Raw genomic sequence first — 27,003 nt, forward strand, 5'->3', positions numbered from 1 at the left:
TGGTCTGTCATCAAATCTGACATTTGCTGCAGGGTATGGCATTGAATTTGAACATCAAACTTCCCAAACAAAAGAAAAGAAAAGAAAAGAAAAAGAAATTGAAGGATATATATGTAAGAAAGAAGGACAAGAATCCTAGACAAAAGTCATCAGTTGAGAATAAAAACCACACTACAATTATTTATCCAATCCTACTAAAGTATTCGTATAACACTCACACGGACCCCAAGTTCACATGTAAGTAGAAAAATCAAAAGAGGCAGAGGACAAAATCTTTCGCTAATTATTAGCTCCCAAACTATTCACACAACCTCAACTGCTGTACAATGCTTATTGGATAACTTTTCCAGCAAATCCACAGTTAACATGGAGGCCCTTGGCTTTGGCAATCGGCCTGAACATCCTACAGACAAGGATTGGGTTAATGTGTTCCGTTCACAAGATTTTAGCCACTTAGCTTGCATGTATCTGTGTTTTCTCCATGGTCCCATGTGCATTTTCTTCTCCTTCATGCATTTCTTGGCAGCCAAACATAAGATTTTGATAACAATATTTAATCTTTCCACTTTGCCGACGAACACTTCTGGTAGTCGTTGAACTAGACGATTGTAATCTTCACTTGCTCTTGCCATCTCAAACTCAGCTCTGAAATTCAACTCTATGATTACCCTTACATCCCCTTTTCTTGAATTCTCTATCACATCCAAGAAAGTGTGCTCTCCTGCACAATATCAAACCAAATTATGTTAAGTACAGCCTCTGATTCCTTGACAAATTGAACCCCACCGAGATAATAATCTTCTCTGCTTTAAAGAACTAAAGCAATAGAATTATTACCTGAGGGGATATCCGGAGAGCTTCGCCATTTAGACCGGCAAACGGCGCTGTTGAAACCAGCATTTTGGAGACGGCCAGAGACTTCTCTCATTAGACAAGTCCTACAACTTTCAGCCATTGATTTCCCACAGGGACAAACAGTTCCCGCTCTCTGAATATCTTTCAAGGCTTCCTTGGTGGCATTTCTAATTCTTGATTCTAAAGAGCTACTCCTACACAAGGTAGCTTGCAGAACCTGGTGCTGGCTCTCCCAAAAACTCTTGTTGTTTTCGACACTGCTTTCATCATTCTCTTTCTCCTCATTATCACCCAACTCTCCTCCTTCATCCACCATTTCATTACCTGGAAGTTCATCACTGTTGCAGCTTCCGGGGTGGTCACCATCGTCAAGGAACCCGAATTCCATATCTGATAGACTCGAATCTGTTTGCTCAGGGAACTTGAATTCCTGGCAACCGTATGTTAAATTCCGGTGATTCCATGAAATTCTTGTTGCAATGCCAGCCATTTTTTTTTTAAATGTTATATTTTCCCGAGGGTAATTTAGAAACTGGGCGTGTATGTTGTGGATTATGGACTTCGGTTTTATACAGGGATTTAGGCAACAACGGGACCCGCTTAGACCAACGTGGACGAACGAGCCGCCGCGCACATGAGAGAGAGATTGAATTCCTACGTGGCATGAAGCCATTGCATTATCTGCATCGAGCCAGTCTAGTATTTTTGGACCAGACAGCGAGGATCCACGTCGATCAGTCGCAATAACTTTGATCAACTGATCTAATCTGGATATACTCGAATATTCGCGTCCCACATATATTTCTCTTAATAATTTCTTCGATCTGCCAAAATAAATTTTGATATTAAAAAAAAATTGCTCACTTCATAATTTGAATTAACTCCTTTTGAAGGAGTTTTAAGATTTACATATCGATATACGTTAACTCTTTTTGCTAATTATCATTATAATTTTATTATAATTTAATTTTATTTAGTAACAATGTAATAGTTTGTTTGATATTATATAAATTTATACAAATTAAACATAATAAGAGTTGATCATGTAATATATCACATCACCTCACATTAATAGTTCATATTGTGTTTACTTGATATGCATGTTATATTTATGTATAAAAAATGACAATTATTATCGAAAGTAAAATTTTATATATTTTTGTTATAAATAAAAGTTTAATCGAATATAATTAAAAAAAACTTAATTTGATAGAAAAAAAAAAAGGGAGACTCAATTGTGAATTGTCAACAATTCGAAGAATTTTTTATTATTTTAAAATGGGTAAGGTTCGTGTGATTGTTAAGTATCTCTATCCCGACGTGGAAATGGTGGATCACACCAAACTAGGAAGAGACAGAGTGAAGTGATTGAGCGTTGAGTAAGATCAAACGTGGACAAACCAAGGACGTTAGATGCTTGAGGTTTATCCAAAATAGAGGGTCCTACATGTTTGCATACCTAACAAAAATAATTTTTGTACACCTGCACAGTCATCATATGAAGTTAAATTATTTAATAAAATAAAACGCGGCGTCTTGCCAATGGTTTGCTATGCTTTGGCATCTAAACACAAAAGATTCCTCAACGATACTCCAACATGTTTAAAATTCTTAATGACAAAAACGGGCAGTTTGGTAATTCAAAAATTGATGCAATAATTGGACTGGTAATATGGCCCACAAAGTAGTCTCTGTTCACCCTTTTCTTGTCTACCAATGAATTAATGCCAAAGAAGGTGGGCATGTGAATTTCCTTTTCATAAAATAAAATAAAATTGTAGCTAATTCTCTCTTGAACAAAATATCTTGTTCTTTGGTTTTATATTTGATGTAATATAATATATATAATAAAAATTTCATTCATAAGTGTATATTTTTAATGAAATTAGAATATTTAATTTACTTATATATAAAATTTATTTGCAGATGGTTCATTAAAATATAAATATTTTCTATTTATTGATTCAATAATGAGACATGACTGTTCTTGAAAAATTGCTAGTCTCGACGTCTATTTGCCACAAAAAAGCGCTCTATGTCGACATTATTTTGATATTATTTAGATTTCACAATCATTTCAAAACTGTTGCTTATGTGAGGGAAGGAAGAATCAAAAACAATGGTCAAAGTCGCTGTCATTTGTCTTTGGTCGATTATTTTAACATGGTAATGGTTGTTAGAATTGAAATAATCATGCTTGGCCCCTCCCCTTTCCTCCAAGACAAAGTCTTAATTAATTGTTGCCAAGGAAAAGACCTTTATAATATATTTTTATTTTTTAAAAATTTTATAATTTGTCTCTATAATAATTTTTTTTATTTGATGAAATGTCATGACAATTAATGAATAATTAATTTTAGTAGATTTTGAGATTAAAATCAAATCTATTACAATAAAATTATTTTTTAATATCCTATGATTGACCCATTTCTTATTCACCTCCCAAACATGAACTCCTAACTCCTTTACTACCTTTGTACTTATAATTTGATGGATTACATGACACTAATCTTTTTGCAGGGTGAATTTTGGTGGTAATTGTTCTTTTTTCAACGTAAATTAGGAAGAAAAGGTTGGCCGTATTTTGAGAACGTAATCATTAATGAAATAATTAAAGTAAAGTATATGTATGAAAAAAACATGTGACGTAAAATTATGAAAAAAACACAAAACGAAAGATCAATGAAATATGTCGTCAGTATATCATTAACGAAATATTCCAATATTGACAAAAATGACTTTTATTGACTACTATACTAATTGACGATTTGTAAAGAATTCATCAATATTTTAATATATCAGTGAAATTTTCAACACTATCATTAACAAAAAAATCTGTCGGTAAAACTTTTTAATTTTAGTAGTGTCTTGATCCAATTTTATAAGCTCTTAATTTTTTTTACTATAATGTCAGTGCAACTGCGTCAATGCTACAAGAATACAAAGTTTAATATAAATCGATTTAATCAGATAAGATATCAATATATAACATTTTTTATTTGTTAGTACACGTTTTTTGATTATGACCTATTTTGTTTTAACATCAACAACTCGGTTACAATTCGGAGAATAAAATCGATATGCTAGTCATCATGAGTCTGGTTCTCTTCCCCTAATCCTGTTCTTAATTACTCTACCTAACCTCAACTCCATAAGTCACAATCCATGGCTCCTTACAAGCAATTTCCCACCAATATTTTTATCTGACAAGTTGCACGGGGCTCCTCAAAGATTTTTGTTCATTGATTCTATCCTTTCTCCCTACCTTCCCCCATTGTATATAGGTACACTCTTTCTTTCAACTGATAAAAAATTCAAGTCCAGGCTTGGACTGGGTTTTTTATTTTCGGATAATTACATTTGAGATTAACTTAATTATCATGATTAAGATTACATTTATCGAGATAATCCGCCTTTTTCTTCTTTTTGTAGCTGGCATGATCATGAGCAATATCCATATGGAAATGATGAGACGCTTGTATTCTGACCACACCAGCACCTGGTGGGCTAGCTTTGGATGGGGACGTGCTCTCCACAGTCGATAAAATGAAAAAATATCGACAGGCTGACACAGATAGAAAATGATGCTTTGGTGTTAAGCTAGCTTCGCATGAATTGACGACGACGATGATGATTATTATTATGCTGGTCAACTGATCATCATGTGCATGAGTTTAGCATGTAATTATGCCTTAACTTTCGTTTTCTCGTCGCTACAGATAGTTTAATAGCTAGGTAATTCGTTCTTGGCTGGTCGAGTTTTGTCCACATCTTGAGAATGTGACAGATATAGTGGCTTGAAAACTTCTTGAATGCTCAAGTTCTTTGTGTAACGCATATGTAAATACAAGAACTCATGAACCTTAAGCCCGATACAGATTGTTAGGCAAAAGATGGTGGATGATCTTTCACATTGTATCAACACTTATCTTCCTGTCCCCTCTCTTATTATCTTAGGGTTTGGCGACCCCATGATGATTTCTTTCTTGAATTTCAAAGATAAGATTCATAAACTGTAGATTGAGACATTAAGATTATCCCTTTCTACAAAGTTTTAGCAATTTCTAAACACTACCTCTTCCTATCAGTCTTTAGTTTTGTACCAACACCATCCAGATTACAGTCAGTTTAATCACATAAAATCCGAAATTAATCAAAATGAATATACAAGAAAGCCATTGGTTTTTTGACTTAGCAACTTATAAGGAAGAGAATTAATTTTATGGCTCCAATTTTTATGATCTTTATCCAAAGAATTTATCTTTACACAAAGAATTAACATATCAAGGAATTATTACAAGATATACGACTTTTTATGTTAGTGTATAATTATTTATAACACACGTAACCACCCTCAATCGATGATTATAGCTTGAGATGTTGAATTTGAATACTCAAGTCGAAACTCCAGAAAGAGAGTTGGAGTAGCCAATTAATACCTTCATAACTGGTTAATACCTTCAATAAGCTTCGTATGTTAGAAAAAGATACAATGTTTCTTAGTTAGTGTTCTTAACGCAATCTATGTTGATGACATATTAAAGAAGGAAAAAATAAAAGATTTGGAGCATGATGTGAACCCACTGAACGATTGAATGTGCCAGCATTAGACGAACGATCTGGATGGAGAATGAGAATTCGATATGTTTTTCATGCACGAGCCCTGTCCACGATCAACATTGATAGACAGATAATGCATTACCCTCACGCTCATTTTTCAAAATTCTCTTTAAATCGAAGCCAGTTCAAGGAGAATAGACATTACCAGAGCAATGACTACTAGCCACGAGATGCTCATTGGTAGATTATCTGTTAGCTCCTATTGAAGCTAACTGTTTTCTGGCCCAAGAAATAGCAAGTGGCTCATAAAAGTCAAGTAAAAAAATAGATGAAGTTAGAAGTTTAGATGATTACAGTGGAGGGGTTGTTTTTTTATGATAAGAAAAGAGAAAGTATTGCAATAAGTAAAATGAGATGTGTCGAAGACAGCTGATAATACAATTATTAAATTAAATCTAATTAATTATGGCCCATAGAAATAAAAGGGGATAAGGGGATAGGTATTTGACATGGAAGTGACTACCCTGCATATACAAAGAGATTAGAATTCTATGAATTAAGTATAGAAATATATATTTAAATCACTCAGAGAATCTTGTCGGGCTTGTTGAGATAAGTAAGAGCAGACACAATTGCATTCAGACTTGAACATTTTGGTATGCTTAATGATGATTTTAACAGATATTTTGTTTTAGGTTAGGACAAGTTTTGATTAGAATAGCTGAGCTGCTAAAAATTATTGAGGTAGGTCTGCACAATCGGAATGAATCTGCACTTTTAACTTTTAACCTAACAATATGCAAAAAGGTTTTTTTCTTTCTATTATTTGATAAATGATTCTGAACTCTTTAAGTAGAACATATATGTATATTTGTTTATGTTAAATTATCGGATGCATCATATTCTTTAGTATTTTTATAGTCTGAGAAGACAGTGACATTGATATTGGAGAAATTTTTGTCTTCTTTATCCTTTTGTAGACAATAATAAAGTATAGAATTGAATGGCAAGAATGAGTGATGGTGATTCTTATAATGATATATTTACATGAGTGCTGTGCTGTGACCATCTGCATTCATTTTATGGTTTAAGAGTTGAACTGTGCTTACCTTTAGCTCTTCACAAATCAATGAACAATGAAAATTTTTTATAGGAATTTGACAGCTTTAATAACTAAGGTCTGAAAGATTGGAAGCCTTTGGGGCCTAGCCTGTTTGACATCCAAGACAAGAGGATTCGAGGTCATACTGAGTTGGAGTACTAGATCATGCAAGCAACAAGTTCTAGCTGCCAATATGTTCCCTTTCAAACTGGAATTAAGGTGGAGTTTGATTGTAAATGTGCCACATGCCAACCAGCCACTGGAAAGTGGAATCACTTTGCTGGAGTACGACAAATGTGTGGATGAACATTTATTACGGCATGTGGTTGTTGATAGTTTTCACTTTCTTCATAGGTGTGGATCTGCATTAAAATAAACATACAAAAGCAAACATTAACATGCTATTGTTTGCTTTGCGCTTTGTTTATGTAAGTTTCTAAGTTGAAAAGACTTGGACTGTATTTCCAGAACCAAGCTGGCCCTGGCCTAGCCATTATAAAATTAAGTAATTAACCATGCAGGAAGACACCATTAAAAATGATCCGACCTGCCGGATTCGAACCAGCGACCTAAGGATTTCTCTGAGTGAACCCACTACAGTCCTCCGCTCTACCAACTGAGCTAAGGTCGGATTGTTGATGAGAAACGAAAGGCTTTCAATCATTTCTGTTGGTAGAATATAAATGAAAGTTAAATAATAATGTGGTATAATGTCATGTAAAAGCCAAAGTAGCAGGCACTGTGAATTTGCAGTAGTGGTATTACAATACTCCAGGAATAGTGAAACAGTGATTGACTTGCTAGCTTTGAGTGGTTTTTGGAAAGTTACTGCAAAGAAGGATGTTCCTGAGGAAATTATTTGTAAACCTGACGAAAATGATAAGTTCGCTGTTGGAATTTCCATGATGCTTGAAGGGCAATGAACAATGAACAGTGAACAGTCTGTTATGCGGCAGTAGCATGCAGAAACTAGCTAGTATGGAATAAACTTAACATCCAGGTCAGCATTGAAAGGCATATTACAAAACAATACAATGGATTTTCGGAAGAAAAACTGTGTTACTATATGTGATTTGGCTGATGAGAATATTAAGAACCTCTTCTTGGACTTCCCTTACTCTACTTAGGTTGTAGTTGGCAAAAACTCTTTGCAGAGATGATGCAGGGATGGGATAATGAGGTGGACTTGATTTTGCAGAATCATGGAGGCTTGCTTTTGCCCGCAATAATCTATACAGGATTTGGGGAGAAAGGAAAAATTGTAGTGTTTTCAATGAGGTGAATCTTGAATGAAGTTGGCTAGGTTATCACAAGGAGGATTCATTGTTAAAACGTGAATTGGAGCTTTCCGCTGATGATAGATGACAGGTTTGGAGCTTTCTTTGACAGATGGAAACTCGACATTCTGTTTGCTAACATTACAAGGAATGCTAGGTAGGCAGTCCCTTTTGATGGGATAACAGAGCGAGCCATCTGCTGCTTTAGCAGCCACAGGCTTTAGACTGTCTGAATGCCCTTTTTAACAGAGGGAAAATCCATTCGGCTCGAGAAACTTTGGGCCAGATTGTTCGTTCAAGGAAAGTTTAAGCCCAACACATAGGGGTGGAAAACTTGGAAAGCAGAGATCCAACCAAGAAAACTACCTCAATTGTTTGTGGGATATACTTTTTAATTTCTATACAAATTGTAGTTGCAGAAAGTCCATCATCCTAAAGATAAGGGTGTAATTAAAGAACTGTATATAGGGTAGGTAAGAAAACACCAAATAATGCACTACTGGCTAACTCAATGCCATCTGAGGAAGCAAAATGAGAAAAAAAGGTTATTTTTGTAGAAATAGTTAGGTAGATTTCCCATTATAACAAAAGTAATAGTGGATCAAACCCTGCATCCACTCATCCCAGACTAAAATATTTTCTGTAAACAAGTTGAAAAATAAAAAGGATTCGCTTGCACCAGCCGGGAATCGAACCCGGGTCTGTACCGTGGCAGGGTACTATTCTACCACTAGACCACTGGTGCTAGATGGGCACTGAGCTCAAAATATAAATACACCTGATGCAATTACTTGTAGAAGCGAATGATCCTGGTAAGCACTGGGAAAGTCATTTCATTCATAGCTGGTTTAACCAAAAGAAAAAAAGCCAGAATCATTTTAGAGCATCATTTCCTTTCGAAGGAATACAGATGTGGTGGGTGGCAGTTGGATAAGGACAACTTGATTTCGATGATACTGAGTTTTAACTTTGAAAGCACTACCTCTCCAAAATTCCAGAGTCAATAAGGAGCTGAGGAGGATCTCCCTGACCCAACTGGTATGCTGTCTACTTTCTTGGCATGGTAGGTTCTACAAAGACAGACAACGTACAAGCAGCAATATCATGGCTGACATCATGATCTTAAACTCATCCTTTAATCATCAAACTGTGGGTTTAACTTTTAACATACATATATATATGTACAATGTCATGCCTAGCTTTTACAAATTTAACAGAAAAAAAAAAATCTTCTATAAAGCCAACCTCAACTGACATGAAAGAATACAAAAGAATACTACTACAGGGCATGAAGAAAAGCCCCTCCCAACCTAATGATTTTGATGTTCTTTCATCTTGCGGTCCTTCCTGAGCATGCTTCATTATTGTCCAAATCTGCTATCCAAGGTGCACCATTCCAATATCAATACAAGCAAAAGTCCCTCTCATTTTAGAAATGAAGCAGGATTATCTACCATCCACCATGCTAATGGTCCAAGAGAGAGACATGGACGAGGAATGGGACTGTCGAATATCATCGAATGTGGGGTGTGATGAATAGCCAAAATTCTGTGAATAATTAGCCCACATATCCCTGGACTTCACCTTTTGCAGCAAATATGCTTCCATATCCTCAGTTTCTGAATCACAGGGCTCATTCTTTCCTTCCAAGACTTTCACTACTTGCCTCATGGTTGGCCTGGAATTTGGATTAGGATATGAGCACAGCAAGCCTAAATGCATCACCTTCTCCACCTCCTCCTCGTCAAATCCTCCACTGGCCCTCAGCCGTGCATCTACTGCAGCAAGTAATTCCCCTTGCACCATCAATTGCCATACCCAGTCCACCAAAGGTGGTTTCCCTTCCTCTATAGGCCTCCTGCCACACATGACCTCCAACATTAAGACCCCGAATCCGAATACATCAGTTTGTGTTGATGCTCGTCCACTCCTAACCACCTCGGGGGCCAAGTATCCCACGGTTCCAACCACACGCGTTGTGCTAGCCACTTGGCCATGACCATGCATCCGGGCTAATCCGAAATCCCCTAATCTTCCATTCATATCCTTATCAAGCAGCACATTGCTGGCCTTAATATCTCTGTGTAGGACTTTAGATTCCCATCCCTCATGTAAATATAACACAGCCGAAGCAACATCCTTCAAGATTCTAATTCTATCTTCACAACTCAACATCTTGCTCTCATCACAGTCATAATAAACCCTCTTGTCCAAACTTCCATTTTCCATATAATCATAGATCAACATGAAAGTCCCTTTTTCTTTCTTGCACCATCCTTTCAAACCCACCAAACTCCTGTGCTTTAGCCGACCAAGACTGGAAATCTCTGCCAAGAATTCTCTCATTCCATCATTTTCATGTGAAATGCGCTTTACAGCAATCTCTGTCCCTCCTGGTGAAACACCCTTATAGACCTTTCCATTCGCTCCAAATCCAATCACATATTCCTCCAAAAATCCCTTAGTTGCTGCATCAATTTCTTGAAATGTCATCTTATGTGGCCAATACTCAAATTCCCAGTCTTCCATTTCCGCTCTCTCCCTTGCTCTCCTTCTTTCCCTCTTAACAAGAAACAGAGCAAACAGAGCAATAAAAACAAGAACAAAAAAACTTCCCACTGTTACTCCTGCAATAAACGATTTATGCTTATAAAATGGAGTCTTCGGAATAGCAAACGATGGTAAACCGGTGGTGATCAAACTTTCACTTAATTGAAAATTTGAGTTACTAAAACTCCAAGCCAAAATCCTATGACTTTCAACCAATCTTCCAGTTGATGAAGTGAATCCAACATACATTTCATCCTCAAAAACATCAGATAAATTCAAAGAAACATTTAACAAAGGACGCTTGGGCCTTTTTATTCCTACCGGGGCCATAGTAACATTAATAATAGAATCTGCATAGTCAATCCAAACTTGGTAGTTCTTACCATTATTTAGCTTCAATTCCTCGAAGCCCTTCTCCTCGTCATCACTATCATTGCTTTTGCTGCTGCTCTTTATGTTGTCAGGCCAATAACCTGCCGTGTGGGAGATTATAGAGGTTAGGGAGTTACGGTCAATTCCTGCATGGTTGTCATCTATGTCATTGAATTCTTGGTTAGCAAAAACATCGAATTCTACACCAAAGACGTGATTGTTTGGATTGCCGTTGTTGGTGAGGTTGAAAAGGCCTAGATGTTGAGATGAGCTTGTCCCATTGATGCCAGTATTCGGTGTAAAGATAAAAACTAGGCCGTGTCCTGGAAGAATAGCCTTGTTCCTGGAAGGAGCCATGGAGAAGATAAAAGAAGTAGAAAAAGGAAGGACTTGAGAAGAATTTGGAGTCTTTGTTGGGATTTTTGATCTGTAAAGAGCTCGACCAACTACATAAGACGTCTCATTGGTGAGTGTAAGAATTCTGGAATTTATGCTGGCAATACCATAGAGGGAAAGATTAGTTGAATTGAAGCCATTGAAGACAAAATCAACAGACAAAACAGATTGAGAAAACAGGATTATGAGCAAAAGAAGAAACAAGAGAGGCTTGGGATGTTTATTCATTGTAGCAAAAGCAAACACCTGAAGAGGCTCTCTACCAGGGGAAAATCCAGGTTCGATAAGGTAAATGAAACAGAGATGGGAATAGGTGGTAGGGGAGAAGAATTATGAAAAAGGCATGTTAGCTCACATGTGAGGTTTTGAAAGTCCATAGTCAAAGCTTCCTTGATGTGATCAAGTTTTTAAACTTTACCCCTCAGATGATTAAGATATTGCAGAATTGGGTATCGGGTTTGAATATTCTAGGTGGAGTGCTGTACTCTGCTAGAAGACAAGTTGTTTGACATCTTATGCAAGCTGAAAACTCAAAAATGAATTAAATACATCCAAAGCGTTAGCAAAATCGAACGAAGCAAACCGTTTCTCACAAAAATTTGTTTCAATAATATCTAATATCTATTATGAAATACATTGTTATTCTTTTTCTTTCTTTGCTTTCACATTAGAATACAAACTCGGCCCGTTCAGCCGCCCTGGGTTTCTCTCTAAGGGGACAAAAAGGGTCCAGTGTGTGGTTTCCAGCTAATCAAGTATGGTATTAGATTGATGCCATTCATTGTTTGACGGCTAGGTTTACATATAGTAAGATGACCTTTTTCTTTTATACTAAGACAAAAAATCAATAAGATAATAGCAATGAGTAAAGTTACCAATAGTAGGTAGTTTACTTTCATTTAACTTAAATTTTTTGCGATGAAAGGGATTTATAGGGATGGTTTTAAATACACACATGTACATGGAATTGAAATGTCAATGACGTACCATAATTCTGAAAGCAACCCAACCTAAAGTTAAGCCTTTGGAATTGAATAGTCAAGGGAACGAAGGGTGATAATAATAGCAGCAGCGGCCTGAGGTTGATGAAATATCTGGGTTTGATATTGGGAACAAGTTGGTTTGACTCAAGAAATTTTCAATTGGCTTTTAATTTCAAGCAGGTGAAAAGGGTTTACATTTTTCACGTCGTGTCCTACTTGGTTTTTGTACGGATTCAACTCGCTGCCGTCACATAAAATGCCCAAAGAAATGAGGTACTTGACTGGTTTGATGCATTCATATTGGAGCAAAATCCTAAGCAAAATACGGGTTGATTTTTCCTACTCTCCAGATTAAGCACAGTAGTCGAAGGCTCGTGAAGTATATACAGTGGAGAGAGGAAAGAACATTCTCCTTAGCCGACTTGTAACTTCTTCCGAATAAACTACAAAAAGGGGGAAACTTCCTGGCAGGAAATCACTCATGTCTGGACCCATGTTTAAGCCTTTATTTTGTGAATAAAGGAAAAGGATGTTGCCATCATTAAGGTGCTAAATTTGGATTTCATCTACCACATGGCAAACCATAATTTGCCATGATTGAAGCATTCGATCTTTTAATAACCTTTGGGATGATATCACTGGTTATTGAACGAGTTATTTTGTGCTCCGCACACGCACACATACAAAATCCCTGTTCTTTGACATCTCTTCAGCTCTGCTCCAAAAAGGAGAAGAAGAAGATTATATTCTTTCACTCAATAACATGTTTTTATTGTGTACAACAAGCGTTTTTAATATTCTTTAATCTTTAGCCAAGTTTGAAGACACTTTTACCGTTAAAAGACTTGTTTTTTTTTCTTAACTTTTAGCTTTTACTAGATGGATAACTTGATCATAATATGCTTGATGCAACAATATGATAGTTAGAGAAGAAGTTCTACAGACAGGGGATGAAGACCCCACATTGATTTACAACATCTGAATACATTCCCATCAAAGTATCCTGGAAGTGCAAGTAATCTAGCTTTTCATAATCTCAAAGAAAGAAATACAATGAACCTACCCTTTCATGCTCTAATGGAAAGTGTTAGGCGTGTGCTGATGATGGTAATTAGTGTAAATTATGTACCAAATCAAACAGTTGACGGGACATAATTTAGACCAACATATTTAGCAGGTGCGAAATAATGAACTCTCTTTTGTGAAAGGCTTTCCAGCACGACTCTAAAATGTCTGCGTACCAAATCCTAGACGAAACCATTAGTCAATTTCATTAGCATTTTTCCTTGAATGCAAGCGTTCTTCCTTGCATGAAAATAATGTTATGGAAATCCCAGAGGCAGGCTAAAACAGAAAATCATCCATGCTTTTCAGCTCAGAAGAAAATCAGCTCCATGGCAAAGGCTGTCTGCTGTCATGCCCTGCCCTGAGATCTAATTTACTCAAAGAGACAACAGGCCAAACAATCTTGGTACAAACTCACTCATCAAATGAAACTATAACACAGACAATCAATCACTTAATCATCAATTTCAGCAGATACCAACTTTTTTCTGTTATACATTACATTTAATTCTACCCTGCAATGATTTGGTTTTGGCGTTTGGGAATGGAAGACCAACTCTACAACTCTACGGCTCAAAAGTCAAAATACCACCAAATTAAATTGACAGAAAAATGATCAGGTCATGGAGTTTATCGACAAATTAGCATAGCTATATTAACCAACCAGTCATCTGTTAAATAGAATAAATTCCATTATGCGCTTCAATAACAAAATAAAAATTGAATGCTAAGCTGGATAAATATCAAATCAAGTGACATCAACTGGGATACTCTCCAATTCAATATACTATTATAAATGAAATTATTTTATTACAAATTATATACTGTCAGCAGGTCAAATAAAGAATTTTAGAGGCGTACATATATTTAATAATTTAAAGAAATAAATAATAATTAGTCTCTTACAGATAAGAGACCAGCACTGGCAAATCTCATTGAATTCGCAGCAAAATGAAGAGAACAGGGGCTGTTAGTCAAATAGGCAAACTTTGATCCAATTTTTCTACATGCAAAGTCAAATCCATGAAGTTATAACTTCTTTGATTTTGCAGCTTTTACTTGATTTAACAGTATGAATAGCCAAAATTTCGAGAGTAACTAGTCCAAGAATCCATAGACTTCACCTTTTGCAGCAAATTTGCTTTCATATCCTCAGTTTCTGATTCAAAAGGCTCATTCTTTCCTTCCAAGACGTTCACTACTTGCCTCATGGTTGGCCTGGATTTAGGATCAGGATATGAGCACAGCAAGGCTAAATGCATCACCTTCTCCACCTCCTCCTCGTCAAATCCTCCTTTAGCCCTCAACCGTGAATCTACTGCAGCAAGTAATTCCCCCTGCACCATCAACTGCCATGCCCAGTCCACCAATGGTGGTTTCCCTTCCTCTATAGGCCTCCTGCCACACATGACCTCCAAGATTAAGACCCCGAATCCGAATACATCAGTTTGTGCCGACGCTCGTCCACTCTTAACCACCTCGGGGGCCATGTAACCCACGGTTCCAACCACACGCGTTGTGCTAGCCTCATGGCCATGACCATGCATTCGGGCTAATCCGAAATCCCCTAATCTCCCATTCATATCCTTATCAAGCAACACATTGCTGGCCTTAATATCCCTGTGTAGGACCTTGGATTCCCATCCCTCATGTAAGTATAGCACAGCCGATGCAACATCCTTCAAGATTCTAATTCTATGTTCACAACTCAACACCCTGCTCTCATCACAGTCATGATAAACCCTCTTGTCCAAACTTCCATTCTCCATATAATCATAGATCAACATGAATGTCCCTTTTTCTTTCTTGCACCAACCTTTCAAAACCACCAACCTCCTGTGCTTTAGCCGACCAAGACTCGAAATCTCTGCCAAGAATTCTCTCATTCCATCATTTTTATGTGAAATGCGCTTTACAGCAATCTCTGTCCCTCCTGGTAAAACACCCTTGTAGACCTTCCCATTTCCTCCAAATCCAATCACATTTTTCTCCGAAAATCCTTTAGTTGCTGCATCGATTTCTTGATATGTAATCTTATGTGGCCAATACTCAAATTCCCAGTCTTCCATTTCCGCTCTCTCCCTTGCTCTCCTTCTTTCCCTCTTAACCAAAAACAGAGCAAACAGAGCAATAAAAACAAGAATTAAAAAAATTCCCACTGTTACTCCTGCAATAAACGATTTATGCTTATAAAATGGAGTCTTCGGAATAGCAAACGACGGTAAACCGGTGGTGATCAAACTTTCACTTAATGCAAAATTTGAGTTACTAAAACTCCAAGCCAAAATTCTATGACTTTGAACCAATCTTCCAGTTGCTGAAGTGAATCCAACATACATTTCATCCTCAAAAACATCAGATAAATTCAAAGAAACATTTAACAAAGGACGCTTGGGCCTTTCTATTCCCACCGGAGCCATTGTAACATTAATAACAGAATCTGCATAATCAATCCAAACTTGGTAGTTCTTACCATTATTTAGCTTCAATTCCTTGAAGCCCTTATCCTCATCATCACTATCATTGCTGTTGCTGCTGCTCTTTATGTTGTCAGGCCAATAACCTGCCGTGTGGGAGCTTGTAGACGTGAGGGAGTTAAGGTCAATTCCCACATGGTTGTCATCTATGTCACCGAATTCTTGGTTAGCAAAAACATCGAATTCGACACCAAAGACATGATTGCTTTGATTGCCGTTGTTGGTGAGGTTGAAAAGGCCTAGATGTTGAGATGAGCTTGTCCCATTGATGCCAGTATTTGGTGTAAAGATAAAAACTAGGCCGTGTCCTGGAAGAATAGCCTTGTTCCTGGAAGGAGCCATGGAGAAGATAAAAGAAGTAGAAAAAGGAAGGACATGAGAAGAATTTGGAGTCTTTGTTGGGATTTTTGGTCTGTACAGAGCTCGACCAACTACAAAATCTGTCTCATTGGTGAGTGTAAGTATTCTAGAATCTATATCGGCAATACCATAGAGGGAAAGATTAGCTGAATTGAAGCCATTGAAGACAAAATCAACAGACAAAACAGATTGAGAAAACAGGATTACGAACAAAAGTAGAAACAAGGGATGCTTTGGATGTTTGTTCATTGCAGCAAAAGCAAAAACCTGAAGAGCGTTTCTGTCATGGGGAAAATCCAGGTTCGATAAGGTAAATGAAACAGGGAGGGGACTGGGAAGATAGGGGAGAGAAGTTATGAAAAAGTCATGTTAGCTGACATGTCAGGTTTGAAAGTCCACAGTCAAAACCTCCTTAATCTGTTCAAGTTTTATGGCTTTGCCGCTTAGATGATTACGATATTGCAGAACTGGGAATTGGGTTTGAAATTCTAAGGTGGATTGCTGTGCTATGCTTTTTGACAAGTTGTCTGACATCTTATCCAATTGCTGAAACCTCCAACATGAATTAAATTGACTATCGCAATTGTCAATTGGCTTTGATTTCAACAAGTAAAAAGGATTACGTTTTCACGTCGGCTACTAGTTGTCTTTGTACAAATTCAATGCGCTGCCATCGCATAAAATGCCCATAGAAATTAAGTACTTGACTGCTTTAATGCATTGCATGAATGAGACTCTCCACCTTTGAAAAAAATTGGAGCTGATTCCTAGACAAAGTAAGGGTTTGATTTTTTCCTACTCAGCCTTTATGATCTTCCAATCATCCGTCTCAAAGTTAATTAAATACACACATATGTAGTTTATCTCTTATTCCAAATTCAGTTATTTGCTTATTTAAACAATCCTGTATACCAGTTAGCTTCCTAGAACATATTAAAACTCAAAAAGAAAAGTTAAGGTTAGTACACGAAGGCTCATGAAGCACAGAATGGATAGATTCAAAGAAAAGGGATTCAGAACACTTTTCTACCAACTTGTAACTTCGAAGGGAATCTGTCATGGTCTGGGACCCATGTTGAACCTTTATTTTGTTAATAAAGAAAAAGGATGTTGGCATCATGAAGGTGCTATAATTGGAATTCATCCACCATATAACGATATTCTGCCATGATTGAAGCATTCAATATCAATCTTTTAATAACCTTTGGAATGAAATCCCTGTTCTTTGACATGTCTTGAGCTCTGCTTCAATAGAAGAAGAAGGTTATATTATTTCACTCAATAACATGTTCTTTAATCTTTAGCCAATTTTGAACACATTATTTATCGTTCAAAGCCAAGTAGTTTAATTTTCTGGCTTTTACTCGGTATTATGCTTGATGCTAGTACTATGATACTGACAGAAGAAGTTCTTCTGGCAGAGGATGAAGACCCCACGTGGATTTGGAACATCTGAATATAGTTCCATCAAAGTATCCTGGAAGTGCTAGTAATCTAGCTTTTCATAATCTGAAGGAAGTACATGCAATGAATCTACATTTTCATGCTCTAATAAAAAGTACAAGGCATACAAATTATGTACCAAATCAAACAGATGAATGGGCATTATTTGGACCATCATATTTAGCAGGCAGAATAATGAACCATGCTTTCTGAAAGGCTTTCCACAACAACTCTTAAATGTCTGCGTATGCTTGGTCATAAATATCTTTGATGCAAAAAAACAAATCCTTACAAAATTCTAGACGAAACCATTAGTCAATTTCGTTAGCCCTTTCCCTTGAATGTTTCAAGTTTTTCGGATGCAAGTGTCCTTCCCACAGGCAGGCAAAAACAGAAAACATTCCATGCTTTCGGCTAAGAACAATCAGCTCCTTGGCAAAGGCTGTCTGCTGTCATGCCCTGCCCAGAGATCTGATTTGCTCAACGAGACAGCAGGCCAAACAATCTTGATACAAACTCAATCATCAAATGAAACTATAACGTAGACAATCAACCAGCCAATCATCAATTTCAGCATATACCAGCATTTTTCTGTTATACATTACATACAATTTGATACAAAATGTGGAAAAGTGAAAGTTATATTCTCTGGACAATGAAAAAGAAAGTGACCATATTTCTTCAGTTCTTCCCCATAATACTTATTTCTAGTCTGTAGTAATTTGGTTTTGGCGTTGGTAATGGGAGACCAACTCTACAGCTCAAAAGTCAAAATACCACCAAATTAAATTGACAGAAAAATGATCAGGTGATGGAGTTTATTGACCAAAATAGATCTCATTCAATTCTCGGCACAATGAAGGGTACAGGGGCGGTTAGTCATAATGGCGAACTTTGATCTTATTTTTCTATATGCAAAGTCAAATTCATGAAGAGATAACATCTTCGATTTTTGGCAGCATTAAATGCAATTTCTTCCTTGGAAGATAGCTTGCTATGGAGCGAAATGCAAAAGGAAAATCAAAGAACTAAAACAGTCCTTAGCAAAATGTTGAAATGCAAGAAGGATATAGCAGAGGATAGTAGCAACTAACTCCCCGTACAGATCCCGGCATTTATTCCTTAAAAATCTATATGCAGGAAAAGATAAATTTGCATGGCAATTTTGGACTAGTTATTAGAAAGAAATAGCAGAAGATAAGAACAATCAAATTACTTCATTTGTTGACCATTTCTCAAGGATGAAAGTAGAAGAAAAACGTTTCATCAGTTTGGACATTGAACTGATGGCTACCAAATTATCATTCACCTCAATTCAAAAAAGATCAAACAAGAAAAAGAACATAATCAGTATAATGATTGAAGAAAAGTGGGACTTGTTTAACATGATGTGTTTCCTACATGGAATTTAGTTCTTGGATATTCTCTACTTTCACCATTAGGAGACAGATAAAAACAACTCTGCTTTGCCAATATGATATTGAAGAATGAACAGAACCCAGTTCAATATGATTCTTAAGATGTCAAATAACCATTAACCAATGCATAAATATTATAAACACAGCAACTGGGATTAGAAAGTAGGTGCAGAACGGGAGTCGATGCTGTTCTGCATGAAAGTCATTAAATTTCCATCAGGGCCGAAACTCTTAACATGAGAATTTCAACAACGGCCCATATCTACAGTCATTCTTAGCCCATGTCCAGTGCTTAAGATTGCCAACTCCTTCTGATATTGTCGAAATTTGTTCTAATTAACAACATGGTCTCGTTCATTGAGTCTTCACTTGCACTCAAACGCAGGTTTTCACAAATCTGTTAAGCTACAGTTCCAGTCTTCAAGGCCCAAGCAAATTTCATTCTGTCCAGGGAACTCCAAACATTTCACCAAGGAACAGCAGAATGCGAAATTAAAACTTGACATGACATTGGGGTTGGGGAGGTTGAAATGAATATCAGAATATTGATTAACCTCCTAAACAAAAATGCAATGACAAGACTTCGGAAAATTTCTTACCAACCAATATCCACCATAGAATTTAAAACAGCAGTGGTCTTCATTTTCATGAAATTAATAACAAATCAACCAGAATTTTATAAATTCTTTTGGCGTTTTCGAGCTTCAATGCAAGACTGAAAGGACTGCCATGAACAAGAAAATTGACCTTTCCAAAAGGAAAAAAATATATGCTCAAATTATGTATGAATGCGAGATGGATTAGATGTGAACATGTAAGACTTCTTAGGGTAAATAAAGTTGCAGTGGGCACTTTAAACAATAGATTGTTGCTTTCCAGATCAAATATCATCATTGCCTGTCTCTCATAAAGTTCATTACCAGTGGAATTAGTCATGGTTTGGTTGCTCCCTCTGAGAAAAACTATGGGAAAATAGAAGAGTTATCCCCCGGGTTTGAATTTTACAGTTAAAATTAAAAGAAAAATGCCAAGATAAGGCCATGTTTATAGAACTGATTATGAGTATCTTCTTCCCCATTTCTTGTTCCTTCTAAATTTTATTAGGATTGCCTACACTTAAAGATGTAATTGATTAATTTCTTTTTAATATTATTGCCTGTGTTCTAAGTCCGATGCAAAGGGCGCGGCTGGAATGCAGTAAATCATCCCATCGCTACCTCAACGGAGTACTACAAAAGCATTATACATCACTTCATTATTTTCTTAACCTAAACAATTAAAGAATATATTAATACATATTTTATTCTATCATTAATTTTCAATTTCATCATATCTTGTTACCATCCGAATAAAACTGTGTCTGCTGTGCTGCATGCCCCATACTCAGATTAATGCCATGCCTCTTTGCTCAGATTAATGCTCAGCAATTGGGCATGCAGTTTGACACCTTGGGTGTTTGATTGCAATCAATGACTCTTTCTCCTACTTCTCTCCTATACTTGCCAGTTCTCTTTCCATTCAGCATCATGTTTTTCAACTCAATTTCCTTCATTCAGCAATGAAAGAAACAGAAAATTCATCATTGGAAATATAAAATGATGGGAATATATCATGTTTTTCAACCATGGGGAGGGAGCTGATATCTGACAGAGATGGAGAATTCAATCCCATTTAAAACCCATAACTTAATCAAAATTTATTTCTGACATTGCAAATATCCCTTGGAAAACTAGACCTGCCCATTTGTTTCAAATGGTAGTGGGATGCCAGGCTTCCCCATCAAAAGATTGGTCTTTCTTTATTGCCTTGGAAATTAAGACTTTGACATCCTGAATTGTAAGTACTTGATTGAAGATTCAGCAGCTCACTTTACACATGGGAGAAAATACTTTACTATTATTCCTAATTATGACCAGTTTTAGACCGCTTTGATTCAACTTAAACTCTAATAGAAGCAATATCAGAGTCATATCAACATTTAAAAAACATTTTTAGAGGTCATGGTTTTCCAGATTCCATGTATTATTTCCACAATTAACAAGCACAAGTTAATATTAAATATTAATTAATTAAGGATGTAATAAAATAGAAATATCAGAAATAAACATTTCACTCCAAACATGATTGAAGCATAAGATATTGATTTTTTTTTGGTTTAAAATAGATTTATGTTTAAAGTAAATTTATAACAAGGCTTGAACCATGCATGTGTCCTCCCCCATTTTTCAGTATTTGAAGTAGAAAACATGACCATCCATCTAGCACAAAAAAAAAAAATTATTTGTATAATGTCTAAGAAAGCCAAATTATCCACAAAATTGGCTTTCAAGGTTAATTAGGAATTTTTTAAAAAATAAATGTTACGTAACAATTCAGTTTAATTATCATTAATTTAATGACTTTTCGAATCTAAATCATATAATGCTCATTTAGACATTTATATAAATTTTTAACAATTACAGTCATGCTTAATAATACCAAACTTTAACAATACCCTTTTTTGCAATAAAAAGAGAGAAAAATTACTTTAAGTAAAACTTTATTTAAGTCCTCCACTGTGTAAAATGGGTGAACTGTCAAACCTGCTAATGTCAGATTAATTCAAAATTAGTCAACAAAAGTTGCCTAAAAATGTTATTAATTCACCCTTCAAACCCAAGTCTGGGATGAAGGTCTGGCCAGCAATTATATTAAAAACCTGGTGCCGGTGATAAAGCATATTCAAAGATGTTTTCACAGACCCAAAATTAAAGTAATTATTCCAAAATATGAAGGCAACTTGCCTCATTGATGTTAATAGAAAATAATTAGCCATTGAAATTAAGGCCCTCCCTCCCATTCCTTTTCATTGTATTCATGGATGATCCCCTTTGAAAACCATGGCTGACTGAAAGCAATGGTTAAAAAATTTTTATTACATGTGAAAACAAAGCTGAAACAGTGACAGTAAGAAAAACAAGGAAAGAGAGAGACAGTTTTAATTTCCCAACAAGAGCAGAAACGTCAAGCTTGATGTGTTCAGTCTGTTTACCAAATAAAACATTTGCTTGATCGGCGTACTGTTGTCTTATGTTTTAATCCAACCTGCAAAAACATTTTTCATTGGAAATTAGTTTGACAAATGTCTTGCTTGGAAATACGGTTAGGCTTTATTTTATTACTGAAAAAGCCAAAATGTTAAACCATCACCGTCCGATTGTTTGACATCATGGAGCACATGGAGCAGATTGACCTATCAGGATTTAATTATATGTCACATTCACGTCATCAATTGGTCATATTATAAATATTACTATGAATTTTCCCCATTTCCGCAATATCCACTCCCATACAAAAGCTTGTAATAAGAGAGATAAAAATTATATTTTTAACTCGAAAATTGTGATCTGAGATTTGATCAAAGAAAACCCCACTTCCCTTGATTTCATAAAACCCTTATCAACCAATCAAAAACTGAAAAACCCAGGTTCGCTTTTCTTCATTTATTTTTTTGAAAACTTTTTGATTATTGAACTGCATTTTACTTCAATTTGGGTGGCCCCCAAGAGTCGTGTGAGGGGCTTGTTTTTGTTGAAGTGGGATTTTGTTTTTTGTTGAGTTGTTTTTTGAGTGATGAAGTTATAGGATTTAATCTTTTTTGTTGGGTTGATCATTTCATAGAGTTAAAGAAAGTTTGATGAGAGAAGTGAGATTGGGGTTGCTAATAAAGAGGAGGCAATGACTGGAGGGTCATTGGGGATTCGTTCTGGGAGTTATGGGTCTTTGGACAAACAGCTGCAAAACGGTGTTTTGCCAATTCAAGCGCCTTCAGCAACAAGAACTAAGCCTTCTAAAATGTTTAAGGAAAAGGAGACATTGGTTCATTGGATCTGTAAGTTTGCTGGCCGCAAAAAGGTTGGAATGCTGCTCCTTTGTGCAATCTCCGCTGCCGTCTTTGTTTGGGTCTTATATGTTGGCAAAGGTTGGTTTTTTCTTTATTTCTCTTCATTATTGGATCGGTCATAGTGAATTTTAGGAATGAAGTGATAGTGAATTAGTGATTCTTAGGCAGGTTGTTCTGATATTTTTGATGAAAGAAGTGGGGTGGGGAAAAACTATGTTTATTCTGTGCAGTTACGTTGGTTAGAGCTTAGTCATAAATTTATCGTCTTTAGTGTTTAGGTTTTGGTTAGAGCGTTTGAATTAAGAAATTGATATCTAGAGTTTTGCTCAAAGGATTCTTTTGAGTAAAGAACATAGTGCCGGCCCACTTTCTGGAGCAGAATAATATTAATGATTCAACTCAATTGAATTGCTTTTCCTTGTTGTCAACCTTGGAATATAGTTTTAAATTTTCATTTGGTTCGCTGTTTCTTATGGGTTTTATTAGTTTTGATCATGGTTAGATTCAAGCTCAAGGATAGTATGGTTTGCTCCCTCTTTATCCGCTCCTTGTTTTGCTTTTGGATGATATGTCTTTAGCTCGAGCAGGTTACTTGTTATTCTTGTTTTGGACATCTAGCTGCCAACTGGTTTTACTTGTGTGATGAAATGATATGAAAATTTGCATATATTTTGGCTTGTTTACAGGTGAAGATCAGGAAAGTGACAATGTCCCTAAGGTAAATGATAGCTTGCCTCTAAATAATTCTGGATCTCCCCTGATAAATGAAGTGCAAAGTGTCAGAATAGACAATTGGACATCTTTACCAGTCATTGTGGAAGGAACTGAAGTTAGGGTAATGCCCCCTCCTCCTCCTTCATATTTTCTGGGCTACACTCTTCCTCCAGGGCATCCATGCGCTACTTTCAGTTTACCCCCTCCACCAGCAGACAAAAAAAGAACAGGGCCACGTCGTAAGTTTTCTTTTCGTTTATAATTTTTTTCTCAATTTTTTTAATTTAGTATTTTGACATTACTAGTTGAGGTTTTCCTCAAAATATAGTTTTTGAGTTTTCTTGATTGTTTATGATACAGCTTGTCCTGTATGTTACCTTCCTGTGGAGGATGCTATTGCCTTGATGCCAAAAGTCCCATCATTTTCTCCAGTCGTTAAGAATTTAACATATATTTATGAGGAAAACTTAAATAAAGAGACAGAATTTGGAGGTTCAGACTTTGGTGGGTATCCTACTTTAAAGCAGCGTGATGATTCATATGACATAAGAGAGTCGATGAATGTGCACTGTGGGTATGGTTGACCTCTTCTCTTTTGGGGTTAAAATTTTAAAATTGAACATGATTTGGTATTCTTAATCTTTTAAATCATATTTGCTAGTTTGTCAATTCTGATTGATGTGCGTTGTGCATTTGCTAGATTTGTCAAAGGAAGCAAACCTGGCCATGGGACAGGATTTGACATTGATGACAATGATCTTCTTGAGATGGAGAAATGTCATGGAGTGGTTGTTGCATCAGCAATATTTGGTACCAGACTGTACTATATTTATTTTATTGTTCCATTCCTGTGTTGGACCCAATGAATTTTTATTGAATAATCCAATTTTTTTCAGGAGCTTTTGATATCATACAACAGCCAAAGAATATTAGCGAATATTCCAAGCAAACTATCTGCTTCTACATGTTTGCCGATGAAGAAACAGAAGCTGACTTGCAAGCTAATCGTGGTCTGGGTGAGAGTAAGAAGATTGGAGTATGGAGAATAGTTGTTGTGCGTAATCTTCCTTACACCGATGGAAGGCGCAATGGAAAGGTAAGTGTTTAAAATGTGGATGTTATGTCCTTTGAGTATAGATCAGAGTAGGGAATCCTGAGTTTAGTAGATAGTGACGATGAAATGGTCCACATTACTTGATTCATTCTGTGAGAATGGGGACCAATAAGTTTTATTTGGTTTTGGCATAACCTTACAGAAAAGAAACTGAGATAAGGCATCAACTAGATCCCGCAATATCCTTCTATATGTTAATATGCATAATAAAAGAAGCTTTATGCCTTTTGACATGTTATGCCTGTAACAGATCCCCAAGCTTCTACCACATAGGCTATTTCCCAATGCACGTTTTTCTTTGTGGATTGATGGGAAACTTGAGCTTGTTGCTGATCCATATCAAATTCTTGAGAGGTACTTTGGAATTCTGTTTACTTTCTAAATTTTACGAGATTCTTAAGTCTTATGTGTTGAGGTTGAGTCTAAAATCACATTGTAACTACTCTCATGAATTATCTGATGTCGAAAGTTTTGGCCCCTGTTTGTTAGTTTTTTTTCCAACTTAGGAATTACCTTTTTTATGTGTATTTTGCTTTAGTTGGTTTTAGAGCCAATGTTTGTTTATTCTAACTCTTTCAAGTCCTGCTTCAGGTTCTTGTGGAGAAAAAATGCAACTTTTGCAATTTCTAGGCATTATAAACGCTTTGATGTGTTTGATGAAGCTGAGGCAAATAAAGCTGCTGGCAAATATGATAATGCCTCCATTGACTTTCAGGTTGACTTTTACAAAAAGGAGGGTTTGACCCCATATTCTGAGGCTAAACTTCCTATCACAAGTGGTAGGGTGCAAGATGCTTGCTCTTGTTTTATTTTGTTTGGTTATGCTTCTTTCAGCTTAATGAATTTTGCTTTAATGGCTGGCTCTGCAGATGTTCCTGAAGGATGTGTAATAATAAGGGAGCATGTTCCTATTAGCAACCTCTTTACTTGTCTTTGGTTCAATGACGTTGACCGTTTTACTTCTAGAGATCAAATTAGTTTTTCAACAGTGAGGGATAAGATTGCGGCAAAGACAAATTGGAGTGTGAATATGTTCTTGGACTGTGAAAGGCGTAACTTTGTTGTTCAGGTATTAATTTTTCTGTTTTCATTTTATGTTCTGCATTCTGAATTATGCTTAAGTAATATACTACTGGAAATTTAACAAATGGACTCCCTTTGCAACTAATAATAAAATGTTCCAGTTTAGTTTCAAAATTTCAACAATGGAACTAAGTTTTTACGTAGGGATTTTCTGAAATTGCATATGTATATACAGGAGCATTTAACTGTCACTTGAACCTAATTCTATTTATTTGTTTCTATTTCTTTGATGCATAAAGCATAATTACTGCTGTAAATTGGCCTTTTATGACAATGGCAGCCTCTCTATTTATAGCAGCTACTATCTTTCCATGATGATAAAACTATAGAATCCTCATTGAATCTCCAGTATTTTGGGTGCTTGTTTTCTTAATTGAGATATGAAATCTTTTCGTTAAAAAATTTAAAATACTTGAACCTCCAAATTTCTCGCTTTTGTTGTGCCTCACAATTGGTAAACTGTGTTTCAAACACGCTTCCATTATATTACTTGATGACTGATTCTTTCTTTCTGCGGATGCTGTGGAAAGTTGGTACCACTTGCATCACTTCCATTGTAGCCATGGTTGAATTTGCATGTAGGATTTGATAGAACCTGCAATCTAACCATCAAATGTAAATCTTCAATTCACTTGAGCAACCTACTTCGGTTTGATTTCTTGACTTGATCCCCCAACTCCCCCCTCTCCCTGATGTACTTCTCTTTCACCTGTTTGTTACTTGCAGAAACACCATAAGGAAGTTTTAGCACATTTGGCTCAGATGTCTCCTCCTACAATTTACCCTCCACCGTCACCACTATCTTTGGCCAATGATCCACCTAGACTATTTTCCCTTGAAACTTCAGGTGAAAGTATTGTCAGTACTCCACTCAGAAAGGTCTCACCAAGACGTGGGAGAGATAAGAGGTCAGGTTCTAGACGTCACCGCAAAGTTGTCAGGGGAACCGATTCAAGTTAAAAGTTTTGTTGAGGCAAATTACCATTTTTTTTCCTCCCCACTTCCAGAAACATTCATCGCGGGGCTGGAAGATCATGCAAGAGTGTTATAGTTCTGTTCCACAAAAACTACAGTCTCTCCATTTTTCCCCATCTTTTTTAACTTTGGCAATTGTCTATTTTCATTCATTTTTTGTTGTATATAGAATATAGTCCCAAATAATTATTAAAATATATATGGGGTACCACCAAATTCCTCCCGTGGTAACCCATTTTGTTGTTTCAATATGATTAGCAGCATTGTATTGGGACTCAAAATTATTTAATAGCCATCTCTATGTTCTCTCTTCATTGAAAGTCAATAAAATACAATGAAATTCACCTTAGCATTCTTCTTCCCTTGTTCTTTCTTG

General features: G+C 36.2%; 4 protein-coding genes and 2 non-coding genes across 7 annotated transcripts; 1 reads left to right on the forward strand and 5 right to left on the reverse strand.

Moving 5' to 3' along the window:
* On the reverse strand, positions 1-1,391 carry LOC18596836. Its single transcript, XM_007025541.2, has 2 exons — positions 838-1,391; positions 1-721 (listed from the first exon to the last, which is right to left on the reverse strand). The coding sequence occupies exons 1-2, from the start codon at positions 1,343-1,345 to the stop codon at positions 303-305; spliced, it is 927 nt and encodes a 308-aa protein (XP_007025603.1). The 5' UTR covers positions 1,346-1,391; the 3' UTR covers positions 1-302.
* Positions 7,059-7,148, reverse strand: TRNAY-GUA. The gene is given in 2 exon segments: positions 7,059-7,094; positions 7,112-7,148. It is a non-coding gene; the product is annotated as a tRNA-Tyr (tRNA).
* Positions 8,469-8,539, reverse strand: TRNAG-GCC. The gene has a single exon. It is a non-coding gene; the product is annotated as a tRNA-Gly (tRNA).
* LOC18596837 (L-type lectin-domain containing receptor kinase VII.1) lies at positions 8,887-11,615 on the reverse strand. The gene has a single exon (XM_007025542.2). It carries the CDS (start codon positions 11,338-11,340, stop codon positions 9,241-9,243), a length of 2,100 nt encoding a protein of 699 aa, XP_007025604.2. The 5' UTR covers positions 11,341-11,615; the 3' UTR covers positions 8,887-9,240.
* On the reverse strand, positions 13,998-16,584 carry LOC18596838 (L-type lectin-domain containing receptor kinase VII.1). Its single transcript, XM_007025543.2, has one exon. The coding sequence runs from the start codon at positions 16,244-16,246 to the stop codon at positions 14,225-14,227; it is 2,022 nt and encodes a 673-aa protein (XP_007025605.2). The 5' UTR covers positions 16,247-16,584; the 3' UTR covers positions 13,998-14,224.
* LOC18596839 lies at positions 22,174-26,976 on the forward strand. Of its 2 annotated transcripts, XM_007025544.2 has the most exons (10): positions 22,174-22,324; positions 22,519-22,819; positions 23,428-23,694; positions 23,816-24,029; positions 24,156-24,265; positions 24,352-24,551; positions 24,820-24,923; positions 25,161-25,348; positions 25,439-25,638; positions 26,379-26,976. In XM_007025544.2, exons 2-10 carry the CDS (start codon positions 22,576-22,578, stop codon positions 26,610-26,612), a joined length of 1,761 nt encoding a protein of 586 aa, XP_007025606.2. In that variant the 5' UTR covers positions 22,174-22,324; positions 22,519-22,575; the 3' UTR covers positions 26,613-26,976. The 2 variants fall into 2 exon arrangements, with proteins under 2 accessions (XP_007025606.2, XP_017978717.1); XM_018123228.1 differs by lacking the exons at positions 22,174-22,324; positions 22,519-22,819 and adding an exon at positions 22,851-23,328.

This window comes from Theobroma cacao, chromosome 6, assembly GCF_000208745.1.
Source record: "Theobroma cacao cultivar B97-61/B2 chromosome 6, Criollo_cocoa_genome_V2, whole genome shotgun sequence".
Lineage (NCBI taxonomy): Eukaryota > Viridiplantae > Streptophyta > Magnoliopsida > Malvales > Malvaceae > Theobroma > Theobroma cacao.